The following is a 13,334-nucleotide window of genomic DNA, read 5'->3' on the forward strand; positions in this document are numbered from 1 at the left end:
AATCCAGTATACAGCCAAGATGGATTTTTTCACAATCACTGCACATTAGGCTGTAAATTGACAGGATTCCCAAATCTACCAATATTCTGCAGTACTTTGTTCTCTCACACATGCTTATTATTTTTAACTCTTTGCCCCAAGATCTAACCTGCATTTAATTTATCTACACTGAACTTCTTTGGCCCACATACTAGTTTTTCAGTGTTCCTCTATCACATCATTGCTCATTATTTACTGTTCCTGCCAATTTATTGTTTGCAAACTTAATTTCTTAATTCTACATCACCTGCATTTTAGATTATCTAATTAAAGACACACAAAAATATGTTGTAGAATAAACTTTATTAGCTGTTCTCCTCTTTCTGACAAATGGAATGAATAATGTTAGTTCTATATTTTGCAGAAATGTATTTATAATTGCTCAGCTCAGAGGTTTGTATCTCTCCAGTGCAGAGCCACCATGGAAGATATGACACAGATGCAGTCTGAGATGTACATAAAAACTGACTGTTGACTCTGAAATCTCCCATTGGTTAAAACATGCACATCACATGGAAAAGAAAAAAAAACAAAACCAAACATCTGAAATTGTTTGTAGAAAAGAGGAGAACTTGCCCATATTTTTTTCTTGTAGCTAATATCCCCCAGATGTTTTACCCAGCCACCATACCCCATTTCATTTCACATGATTAAGGAAGATAAATTCTAATTTATGTTTATTCTCAAAACAAAAACAAAAAAAGAAAAGCTAGGAGTAGGTGGGAAAAGAAAAAAATATATATATTTTTTATATATATATATATATGTGTGTGCGCAACTATGTAAAGAAAATAATTCCCATAGTTACAGAGTTTATAGTTAAAGAAAGTTTTATAACAAAATAGGCAATTATTGTGGGTAAAATATTCATTAAAATCTGACACCTTTAAGGAGACACACAGTTTTAAATTACAAATCTGACTCTCTTCTTATTGCCTTAATGATCATACATCACTGCAAGTGTTTTCTGTATGGCTGCCAATGAAAATTTGCTATTCATTTGTAAAATACAAGCTTCCCTAGCACCTAAACATGTTTTTGACTCAGAAAAGAGTGATGACCATTATCTATAAACAACTTTTGTAAGACACTGTAAATAGTGTTGCAAGAGTAAGATTAAAAACATTAAATATCTTTATCCCTAGCAACTGTATATGCAAAAAATGAATAAAAATAGACTATAAGAATATCATTATGAAATTTTGAAAATGAATATCCCTTGTGAATTAATGGAAGTTAATGAAATACATTAATTTGGAAATTTAAAAAAAGTTACATTAACTGCCTATAAAGAAAAATATTTGCGGTGACAACAGAAAGTCAACCCACAAACTAAAACTTGAAATTAAATGCCTTGGCCAACCCATGCTATTATAATTAAGTGTGCAAAGTTGCTCACAATTTACATCATTGGGTAAGATGACTTTTCTTTCATATGCTATGAAATTTTAAAAGAATGTACATAAATCTTTTCTGAGAATCTCTGAAACGTACTTTCCCTTAAACATTAAGGAATTTTACCATATAATTCCCCAACCCTACCTTAATAGCTGGTCAGGCCATTCAACCTTCATGTTTGAAAAACGTCAAATGAACGCTACCACACAATAATACAAATTATTCAAACTAAGAGAGACACCAAATGTAAGAAAATTTTGGGAACTGCAGAATGTGATGTTTAGTGTGTGACCCACATTGGAAAGAGCTAGAGGCAGGCTCCACTGAAAAGGGTTACAAGTTGTTGATGAGTAGGTAATGTCAGTTAGAAAATGAAAAACCAAAAATCTTCCAATTTTCATAATTTTTCCTTTGCTGGTACCCAGATGTAAGGCCCAGACTGTTCTTCTATGATCTGCTTCACCTGGTTGTATATCTCTTCCAGTGTGTCTCCTTGGACAATAGCTGCAAAACATAGTATTACAGTCAGCAAGCGTTTTTTACTAACTTTCACCTTGTGTGCAGAAATTCTCAGCCCCCTTCCCAAGGTGGGGATTTAACCAGATTGGAGAAGGAACAGACAACATTGGGCTTGTGGTTTATTGTGAGCTAAAGGTGCTTGACTGTCTGGGGGTGTAGGGCTTCCCGAAGGAACTGGCCAGTGTACAGTATATAGAGTCCTGGGGTCAGGAAGGAATTTTCCCACACTGCAGACTGGCATGTGCAGCTGTTTGGTTTTTTTTCCCCCCATCCTCAGATACCTTCAAGGGTTGTTAGGAGTGATTTGTTATTTCCTGGTTTTCTTTTTTTGTTTTCTTCTAGACCCAACTTTTGTGCAGGTATCCAGGACAGGAGGGTAAAAAAGCAGGGCTAGTTAATAATCCTAATCCAGACAAATAAATCACTGAGACTTGTAGCAAGTGAAATGGTGGTGTGGGCTTCCACGTAATGTAGATTGAGGAACTGGTCATCTGGATCACAAACCAGGACATGAAAAATAGGTCATCTGGTGGATTCTGGTTGCTAGCCGTGTCCATGACTTGGGATGGAAGGAAGGGGCTAACATATGCATTTCTCTAATCCTCTACACCTGATGCTTGCTTTAAAAACAGTTAATAAAGTTCCAGTCTACACTCAGACCACACAGATTGTATATATTATCAAGTATCAGAGGGGTAGCCGTGTTAGTCTGGATCTGTAAAAGCAACAGAGAATCCTGTGGCAGTTAGAATCCTGTGGTTAGTCTATAAGGTGCCACAGGATTTTCTGTTGCTTTTATATATTATCACTGAGGCTAGAGAAGCACTATAAATGAACGGAGGTGGGTGTGTTCTGACCCAAATCAGATTAAAGTATGGTCTGCTTTGAATCAGGACTAGGGTTCTTGCAACGCTTTGGATCCAAATGACAGAAATCTTGATTGCAACTTCATCTTAACTGGGGTCTTCACCTCCAGGCTGAGAACCTACTTAATAGAGTTCAACAGGGAAAAAATGTATAATGCTGCTGCTTGGGCCAGGACACTGTATTCCTGTGTTTGTGTTAATATACACAACACTAGTACTATTACTGAACCCTCATTACATGTTAATAATTGCCTCTTATTCCGCTTCCTAACTCCTAAAACATTTTAAATCTATGACAGCATTTTACTTTACATTCAATGGTAATGAAGCTTCCTTAATGGCTGCTCTAATTCAATTTACCTATCAAACCTCTTAGAAGATTCTTATTCATTTTACAATTAGAAATGTATGCCTTCTTTGTAAGCACACATACACACATTCTACATCATACCACTACCAAACACAAAAATATATTAATCCTTATTTGTTACTTGGCAAAAAATTTTTTATCAATAGTCACTATTCAGAGCATCCCCTGTTGATATGATGTTATAGGAACCATAGTGGTTTAAAATTCTTTGTTATATTATATATATATATTTTTTTTTTTTATAATTGGAGATATACCAATCTCCTAGAACTGGAAGGGACCTTGAAAGGTCATCAAGTCCAGCCTCCTGCCTTCACTAGCAGGACCAATTTTTGCCCTAGATTCCTAAGTGGCCTCCTCAAGGATTGAACTCACAACCCTGAGTTTAGCAGGCCAATGCTCAAACCACTGAGCTATCCCTCCCCCTGTACTTGGATGATCATGTACACTATACATTGTACATGCTAGGTAGTATAAATTAGATAAAGGTGAATTACAGGAGCCTCTACTAGCTACTGGTATAATTATCAATACAGCAACAGTGCCCAAAAGTACCAATCAGAATCTATTATGTTAGGAAATGAACAAATGCATAGGAATACCTGTTCCGCCCCCCAAAGAGTGGTATTACACTTTCTTTCTGATGATGTCTGTTACATGAGTTCTCAGTCTAGGGGTTCAGACATAGTACAGTTATGGAAAAGACTCACTAGATTATGAATCCCTCCCTCAGCCAGTATGGGAAGTTGGATTCTGGATTCTATTTTTAGGTTGTTTAACACCACTTTCTATTATAAAAGATTCTTGGGATTTTTTTTTGAGAAATTCTAAAATTTCCACCATTTGCAGCAGGTCTTTGATCTGGCAAGGGGAAAGCCCTCAGGCTAGAGAAGTACCTTTTCTTTGCTCCATGAAATTCCATTCAGGTTTAGCTGAGTGTTTGACCAACATGGCAAACTAATAACTGAACACATACATTCTAAAAAGCCAGGTCCACACCACTGCCAAAGCAGCAGCTCCTACACTCCTGCATCCTGGCACCTGGAACCAGTGTTTCATCCTTCACCTCTGAGGGCAGCACACGGGGGCAGGGCAGCAGCAAGAGTTCACCTAAATCCCAGGGGGAAGGTGGGAAAGTCAGACTGGGCCTCCCTCATAAACCTCCAGCATCTCATCTACTGACCAGCAGTTATTGAATTTAAACATTTTAAAATCTGCAAGATTGGATAACTTGCTCCCATGAATATTAAAAGAATTGACAGAGGAATTCTCTGAATGATTAATGTTGATTTTTAACAAATCTTGGAACAATGGGAAGATACAAAGGACTGGAAAAAAGCTCTAATGTTCTGCAGCCCCTAGATGTGAGCTGAAATTGGGGGGTCTTGCGCCTTATGTGTGAGGCAGGCTCTGGGTGGGTCCTACCCCTCTGTATGGGAGCCAGGATCGGCGGAAGGGTGGGAACTGAACTATGGTCTCCCACTTCCCAGGCAAGTGTGCTAACCACTAGGCTAAAAATTATAAGATGGATTGTGGTGGCAGCAGCACCACCACCACTTCCATCTCCTTCTCCATTTTAAATGGGATCCAGTCCAGTAGGTGGCCTCTGAGCACGCCTACTGGATTAGGCCCTGCATGTGATACAGGTGGCTGGATGCCTATCTTTCCCTGGTTTCTGAATCATTCTGGGGCTTAGACGGGAGACAGGTGTCTGTGCAGAGGGAGGCAGCAGTGTATATGCTCAGAGACAGAAAAATAGTCGCTTAGAGGAACTTTTACCTTGAAAATGTAGGTGCCAAGTGAGTTTAGGAGCCTACTGAGTCCAGCAAAGGAGTTTTGTGGATTGCAGTGGAGCCAAAACTGGGACGTAGGCACCTAAGTATCTTTATGGATCTGGACCTAAATGACTTGCCTAAGATCACATAAGAATTCTGTGGTAGAGCAAGGACTTGAACTGTCTCCCAAGTCCCAGATCCTAACCCCTGGACCATCCTTCCTCTCATGGCCACATCTCTCCCTTCAAAATATGTCCCCACTGTCTCCATGCTAGTCCCTGGACTGTTCCTGCATCTTCTCCACAGCTCCTCAACATGTTGGTCCTTTGCTGAAGCTTGCCTCTCTATAGGGAGGATTGTTGAGAAGAGGCAATCAGGCTGTGCTGGACAGGTAGACAGGAGACAAGGCAGAGGCAGTGAAAAGCCCAACATGAAGCCAGTGTATTTTGTGGCCAGGGCAATCATTGCCAAAGAGCACCAGGTGTTGAAGGAGAAGAGCTGGGCTATTGCAGATGGGAGTGCTGAGAAATTACTTTTTTTTAAAACCAAGGGAATTAAATGTTCCAGAACTTTAAGTCCAGTGCTACCTTGTGCCCTTTTAGAATGTGGAGAGTGGCTAAACATATACCTCTGAAAACTAGGAAAACAGAGTTAAGATACATGCCAACTTAACCTCTTTGAGTGATGGCCCAGCTCAGCTATAACACACATGCTAGAATTCTGTGTTTTCAGATAGTGCAGAGCACTCACGGAGTAGGGCGCATGATCACTGTAGGGCAGTGTCTAACACTTTGACACAAAATTTTTTACTTACGTTTACGTAAGCTGTACTGAACAGAAGCTACCTACTCTTGACTTAGGCTCAAACAGAGCCTACTCCATAGAAACAACCCTCACTTGCTAAATTTTACAACCCCTTAATTCCCTTTTACCAAGCCCCCTTCATCCTTATACACAGGATTCCATTTAACACTACATTTTCATTAAATCCACAGACCACCCTCATATCCCACCTCACTGCTGATAATCCCTATAGCAAGAAGACCCCTGAGCACTGCTACTGACACAATCTAGAGAACTAGGCACTGAAATGAGGCATAATGGATCCCTCAAGGTACACATGCACAATTTTTTTTGATCACACACAGGGGAGAGGGCACGGAGAAGGGCAAGGCTGCCCCAGACCACCTCATGTCACAATCACAGCTCTGCCAAGCTGTTCCAGCTAATCCCTCTACCATTCTATACAGCTAAATCTATCAGTGAACATAGCTGGGCTGAATGCAGATAATCTCCAATGGCTATTGCCAGCTCCATGGGGGCAGAGTTAGGGCTGCCTTAGTGTGTACCTTAACTCTGTATTTCCTTATTCTCAGAAGTTTAAGTTTGCATTACTGTAACTCTTAATTTCCTGGTTTTCAGAGGTTTAGCCACCCTTCAGAGTCTGGAAGGGCATGAGACACCAGTTGGTGACCTTTATGTTAAAAGTTTCCAGGCTTTTAATATATAAATAAGACTAACGTTTCTAGTTTCAACAGCTAAGAAAAAAGCGAAAAGTTCTCATGCTCTAAAGTATGAGCTGGCATCAGATGCAGTAAAGAAGAAATTTTGTCTCAAAGTTAAACAATGAATTGATACAAATATTTAATAAACAGTTGCAGTGCATTATGATGGTTTAACATGTTCTAAAGCATTCATCATAGGCCAATACTGGAGACAAGATATATAACTGAAGTATATGGGCTCAGGCAGGTGTGACAATTCTTATGCTCCAGACAACACAATTCCACTCTTTGAAGGGAACTGTAATAAGGGATACAAACCTGTGAAATGTTCAGTAAATTCTTGCTCCAGTTTCATGGCTCTCTCAAAGGTCTTCCTGGCTTGCTCCTCTGTTAAACGTTTGTTCATTTCCCTGAGATGAAATACATTATAAAATAATAAGCAGTTACCAAATACTGCTGATTCTTTTGAAATAAGGTTATTAAACTGCCCTCTGAATACAAACCCTAGGAAAAAAACCTAGCCCCATCCTGTTCTTGAATCTGTGATTTATTAAACTCTTGAAGGGAGACTTAATATAAAGGGCGACAGTGGGAGTGCTATAGACTGGCTTTCCATTTCTTGGAATCTGGCAAAGACACGTAGGTTAACACTGAAAGCCACTAAGCAATCTCAATATAAAACTGGAAGTTACCTGCCTGTAACTGGAAGTTCTTTGAGATGCGTGGCCCTTGGCTGTATTCCACACGTGAGTAACACATTCACACCATGCATCTTGAGTCTGGAAAGCAATGTCCATTTTGCACATATGTGCAGAAGCTTGCTTCATGCTCCAGACAGAGGCATAAAGCATGATGCCAAAGGTTCAAATGGAGGTCTGGTGAACAATGACAGGACAAGATACAAGTCCCGTTGAGGTACAGGCTTGAGAATCGGTGGAAAGGTCCTGATTAGGTCCTTCAGTAATCTAACTGTTGTAGGGTGTCTACTGGAGGAAGAAAGGCACTGACTGTTTCAAGATGGACCTGTAGTGAGCTAATGAAGAGACCTGTGTTTTTTTAATAACAGGAGATAAACTAAAATGACTGGGATATCAGCAGAGTTTGAGGAAGACTGATTATGTTGAGTCCAAGTAGAAAAATGTTTCCATTTAGGTTGCTAGCAGCTCCTAGTTGAATCTTTCCAACTTTATTAAGAATGGCTTGGACAGCTGTTGAGCAAGAGAGTTCTCATGCTCATCCCAACACCAGGCCATGAGGTGAAGTGGGTATGGACTGGGATGTCTGATTTAACTTCCTTCCCAAGTAAAGATTGCCGAGAAGGGGATAGATCTTAACAGGAGGATGGATTGACAGTCTCAGAAGTTCTGGGAACCAAAACTATCTAGGTCAGTTGAGTGCTAGTGTTGGGATTTTTTTCACTTGGCTTCCTATGAACTCAGTTCAACTCCAGTCTTTGTCACTCAGGTATCTTTATTTGGCATACAGCAGTGCTATGCTGAGTTGATCAGACTCAAATGCGGGGGTGGGGGTGGGGGATGATGGATGCAGGGTACATCACAGTTCCAAAGTTACACAGAAACCCATTCCTTTTATATACATTATATTTCTCATTGGACTTACTATACACTGCATTATCCATTTTTGGATTGGATTGGTTACTTTGCAGGAACCAATTTCCATGTAGCTTGCACAGTCCATACTTCAACTTCCTTTTTACCTCATCTTTATGTTCCTAATGTATTTTGTCCCTTGTTATCAAGTTCACAGTAAATAGTTCCTTGGATGTTCTCCTTCTTATCTTAGTTGGCTCAGATATTTTGTCTTCTTAACCTAGTGACCTATCTTATTTAGCACAAACATTTTGTTTTCAACCTGATGATTCATTTACATCCCTAATTCTATCTTCCAAAAAATGAGGCCACTCTCTATGTGTTAATTACTCACATTGGGCCAGGCCTCAGCTACATTCCTCTGCTTCTGTCTTTCTTTTTATATTAGCATTTGTTTTATTTGTATTATATTTTGGTTTTTTTTTTTAAAGCTTATTACCCAGCAGCACATTTCGAAGGACCACTGTGACAGCTATTATTTGAACCTTAAAGCTTGAGCTTGAAGTACAAAGCAGGAGGTGCAAACTCCCCTCCTCTGGTACAGCCCACCACAGTGTTTTCACTGCCCGAACAATATTATTTCCAATTACTTCTTGCTTGGCTATTGGTTGGGCAATAGGCACCAATTGCTCGAGTTTCCTTTGCACCAAATTAGTAGTTGTAGTAGGAAGAGGGCCTGAAACATAAACTTATGTATCAAAGGCCTGAGGTCTGGGCTAAAGTAGTCAAAATTTTTCTGATATAAAGCAGTTAAGTTGTGAGCAAGAGGCTGGCCCTGCTCACAGAATCTGGCAAGAAAAGGGCTGATATTGCAGAAACACACATTCCTAAGCAGTGCTAGGCACAAGAATATATACGCAAACTTATTCCAGAAAGGTGGTACCAGAACACCTCGATACCAAACACATTCCCCAAAGATAATAGGAACATGCTGACCCATCTTAAGGATAAGGTCAGGATGACAGCATGATGAATAAAGATGATTTGATCGAACCAACATGTACAAGGCAATGGGTGGCACCCTAATATGTCAGAGGCTAGCACCCTGATACTTCAGGGGGTGGCACCCTAATACTCCAGAGGCAATATGTAATTTGTTTGTATTGGTGTATAAAGATGTATCTCAGAGGGAGTGTCTTTGGCCAGCTGAGCGGGAAATGGAAAGTCCCGCCATTCACTGAGCTGCATCCATTGTCACAGGCATACATGTGGTAGTATAACTGTAGACATTGATCGGCTGAGCTAGGACCATGCTTCGTTGACAATAAACCTGGCTAGCTGCCTTCGAGCCTTAATGGATCTTCTGGTCATTGGGTGGTTCGCTTGATGTCTGCTCTGCCAACTGTCTGTGCAGAGCTGGGACGACATACAGATGGAACACACATGTATCCAAACATCTGATGACAGTGGTGCTAATGAACAAGGGAAGTACAAGTGAAAAGAGATTGGTCACCAGTGACTCCCAGTTGGTGTTGTCTGTCACAGTCTTTGTCACGTTCTCCTTCATCTGCACAGTAGGCCATAGGGCATGGGTCCCCATCTGAGCCAGAGAAGTGAGGTTTAGACAAAACCCATCCAGCCTCCCCAGGCACGGTGCTGTCCCCGCTGAAAAGTTGTGGTATCTCAGAGTACATACTGTGCACCAGAGCCGTACCACCTCCTTCACTCTCTTTTTAATGACTAGTCAGATGCAACCTCCCTTGCTTGTAATCAGGCTTATTTAGGCTGACCACGCAAAGAACCATCTGTGCCTGATTCATTTACAGCTGGCTGTGTTTATTTCATCTCCTTATGTTGCCATTTGTATACCGGAATAGTGCTGTTTATAGGTCCCATTATCTACTGTACACTGTTAACATATACTAATTCTTTAGGATTCCCTGTCCATCTAGAAACAGCAATTATAATTGGCACACTTGAATTACTAATTTTATGTGGTGCCCAAGGTCAAGGACCTTTTAGCCTTGCAAATTTTCTTTCCCAATACTATGAATTCCTTTTTCTACTAGTGTGGTCCAGATAAGTTTGCTGTTTAACAACCTTGATTACTCCCCTTGCTTTATCTTTTCTATTTCCTGCATTAAATGCATATCAAGCAGCAAAAGCCATGCCCCCTCAACCCTGCTGGGCATGCTCCAACTGCTGCTGCAGTATAAAAGGGAGCAGCCTATCTCAGTCTGGGCTGACAGCCAAGGAGGAAGGACTCACCTCGCAAGCTCCGCTGACAAGCAGCCAGGTACCTGGACTGAGGGAGCAGGAGATGCCGAGGCCCAGGCACCCATAGATGCTCTAGGGAGATTGCAGTTGGCACCTGAGGCACCCCGAGACCCCAAAGACACCCTGACTTCAGCTACAAGAGTCACAGTAGGAAGCAGCCTAAGGAGGGACTAGCCAGTGTCCGGGTAACAGTTGGTGTGTTGCGGGTGGAGCAGTGGAGGGCCTGGGTCCCCCAATGTGGCTGCTCCTTCCTTTTGGGGGGCGTCCCATCAAACCTTGCTGCTATGGACTCTGGTCATTAGGCCGCCCTTCCCTGTCACCAAGGGGCGTCCTATCAACTTTGGCCATTAGGCCATGATTCCCTGCAGTCCAGGGGAGCCCTATTGACTCTGGCCAGTAAGCCGCACACCCCTGCCGTCCCCGGGGCACCCTACTGACTCCAGCCATTAGACCACATTCCCCTGCAGATGAGGGGAGCCCTGATGGTGCCAGCCATTGGACCACGCAACCCTGAAGTTGAGTCCAGCCATATTGACTTAACCAAGCGACTACCACAACCTCACCCCCCGTTCCATGTGAAAGGGGCAGGAGGTACTGGCCCTGCAACAGAGACCCAAACTACTGTGCCTCCCATGGGAGGTTTCCACAGTGTCCTTTCTGGCTTTATACTTTTTGTGGAGCACTTTTTAGAAAACATTTTATGGTAGATCACCATATTTGGTATCAGGAAGGAATTTTCCCCTGGGTCAGATTGCCAGAGACCCTGGGGGTTTTTCACCTTCCTCTGCAGCATGGAGAACAGGTCATTTGCAGGTATAAACTAGTGTAATGGTGAATTATCCACAATGACTCCAAGATCTTTTTCCTGACTCGTTGTAGCTAAATTAGCCCCCATCATGTTGTATGTATAGTTGGGGTTATTTTTTTCCAATGTGCATTACTTTACATTTATCCACATTAAATTTCATTTGCCATTTTGTTGCCCAATCACTTAGTTTTGTGAGATCTTTTTGAAGTTCTTCACAGTCTGCTTTGGTCTTAACTATCTTGAGCAGTTTAGTATCATCTGCAAACTTTGCCACCTCACTGTTTACCCCTTTCTCCAGATCATTTATGAATAAATTGAATAGGATTGGTTCTAGGATTGACCCTTGGGGAACACCACTAGTTACCCCTCTCCATTCTGAGAATTTATCATTTATTCCTATTCTTTGTTCCCTGTCTTTTAACCAGTTCTCAATCCATGAAAGGACCTTCCCTTTTATCCCATGACAGCTTAATTTATGTAAGAGCCTTTGGTGAGGGACCTTGTCAAAGGCTTTCTGGAAATCTAAGTACACTACGTCCACTGGATCCCCCTTGTCCACATGTTTGTTGACCCCTTCAACGAACTCTAATGATTAGTAAGACATGATTTCCCTTTACAGAAACCATGTTGACTATTGCTCAACAGTTCATGTTTTTCTATGTGTCTGACAGTTTTATTCTTAATTATTGTTTCCACTAATTTGCCCGGTACCAACTTTAGACTTACCGGTCTGTAACTGATGGGATCACCTCTAGAGCCCTTTTTAAATATTGGCGTTACATTAGCTAACTTCCAGTCATTGGGTCCAGAAGCCAATTTAAAGGACAGGTTAAAAACCTTAGTTAATAGTTTTGCAACTTCACATTTGAGTTCTTTCAGAACTCTTGGGTGAATGCCATCTGGTCCTGGTGACTTGTTAATGTTGAGTTTATCAATTAATTCCAAAACCTCCTCTAGTGACACTTCAATCTGTGACAGTTCCTCAGATTTGTCACCTACAAAAGCCGGCTCAGGTTTGGGAATCTCCCTAACATCCTCAGCCGTGAAGACTGAAGCAAAGAATCCATTTAGTTTCTCCGCAATAACTTTATCATCTTTAAGCACTCCTTTTGCATCTCGATCAACAAGGGGCCCCACTGGTTGTTTAGCAGGCTTCTTGTTTCTGATGTACTTAAAAAACATTTTGTTATTACTGTTGGAATTTTTTGCTAGCCTTTCTTCAAACTCCTCTTTGGCTTTTCTTATTACATTTTTACACTTAATTTGGCAGTGTTTATGCTCCTTTCTATTTGCCTCACTAGGATTTGACTTCCACTTTTTAAAGGAAGTCTTTTTATCTCTCACTGCTTCTTTTACATGGTTGTTAAGCCACGGTGGCTCTTTTTTGGTTCTTTTACTGTGTTTTTTAATTTGGGGTATACATTGAAGTTGGGCCACTATTATAGTGTCTTTAAAAAGTGCCCATGCAGCTTGCAGGGATTTCACTTTAGTCATTGTACCTTTTAATTTTTGTTTAACTAACCCTCTCATTTTTGTATAGTTCCCCCTTAAATGCCACAGTGTTGGGCTGTTGAGATGTTCTTCCCACCACCACCACCACATCCCACCATAGGGCTGTTGAATGCTATTGTATTATGGTCACTATTTCCAAGCGGCCCTGTTATAGTTATCTCTTGGACCAACTCCTGCACTCCACTCAGGATTAAATCTAGAGTTGCCTCTCCCCTTGTGGGTTCCCGTACCAGCTGCTCCATGAAGTAGTCATTTAAAGTATCGAGAAATTTTATCTCTGCATTTCATCCTGAAGTGAAATGTTCCCAGTCAATATGGGGATAATTGAAATCTCTCACTATTATTGAGTTCTTAATTTTGATAGCCTCTCTAATTTCCTTAGCCCTGCAGTTCTGTGTCATTATCAGGCCTTGTTAGCAAAACATGATTTTAACAATTACTCCAGACTCGCAGACTTTAAAGACAAGCTTCCCCACGAGGATAGAGCCCAGTGAGTTGGGTGTGGAGAGGAACAAAGTTAATCCTCTCAATACTTACCTACTAACTAGCTAACAACTATCTCATACTCACTAGTACTAAACTATAAACAAGAAATTAGCCAAGGCATGCTCAAGGCAGACACACTAGGGTTCCATCTCAGGCTAAGGGCAGTTCACCTGTGCAGGCCTATAAAGTCTGCGAGTCTGGGTTCTTAGGTGGTGTGTGGCACAAGGAG

At 41.3% G+C, this 13,334-nt stretch overlaps 1 protein-coding gene across 15 annotated transcripts in view; it reads right to left on the reverse strand.

Annotated features, from left to right (window-relative positions):
* Nucleotides 1-325: 325 nt before the first annotated feature.
* DLG1 (discs large MAGUK scaffold protein 1) overlaps nt 326-13,334 on the reverse strand; it is a 344,209-nt gene continuing 331,200 nt past the window's right edge. For all 15 annotated transcript variants that reach the window (XM_039489073.1, XM_039489067.1, XM_039489063.1 and 12 more), the window contains 2 exons: nt 6,791-6,882; nt 326-1,941 (listed from right to left, as the gene is read on the reverse strand). In XM_039489073.1, coding sequence (XP_039345007.1) covers nt 1,835-1,941; nt 6,791-6,882 — 199 coding nt within the window. In that variant the 3' untranslated portion in view covers nt 326-1,834. The remainder of the gene's footprint in view (nt 1,942-6,790; nt 6,883-13,334) is intronic.

This window comes from Mauremys reevesii, linkage group 9 (assembly GCF_016161935.1).
Source record: "Mauremys reevesii isolate NIE-2019 linkage group 9, ASM1616193v1, whole genome shotgun sequence".
Classification (NCBI taxonomy): Eukaryota; Metazoa; Chordata; order Testudines; family Geoemydidae; genus Mauremys; species Mauremys reevesii.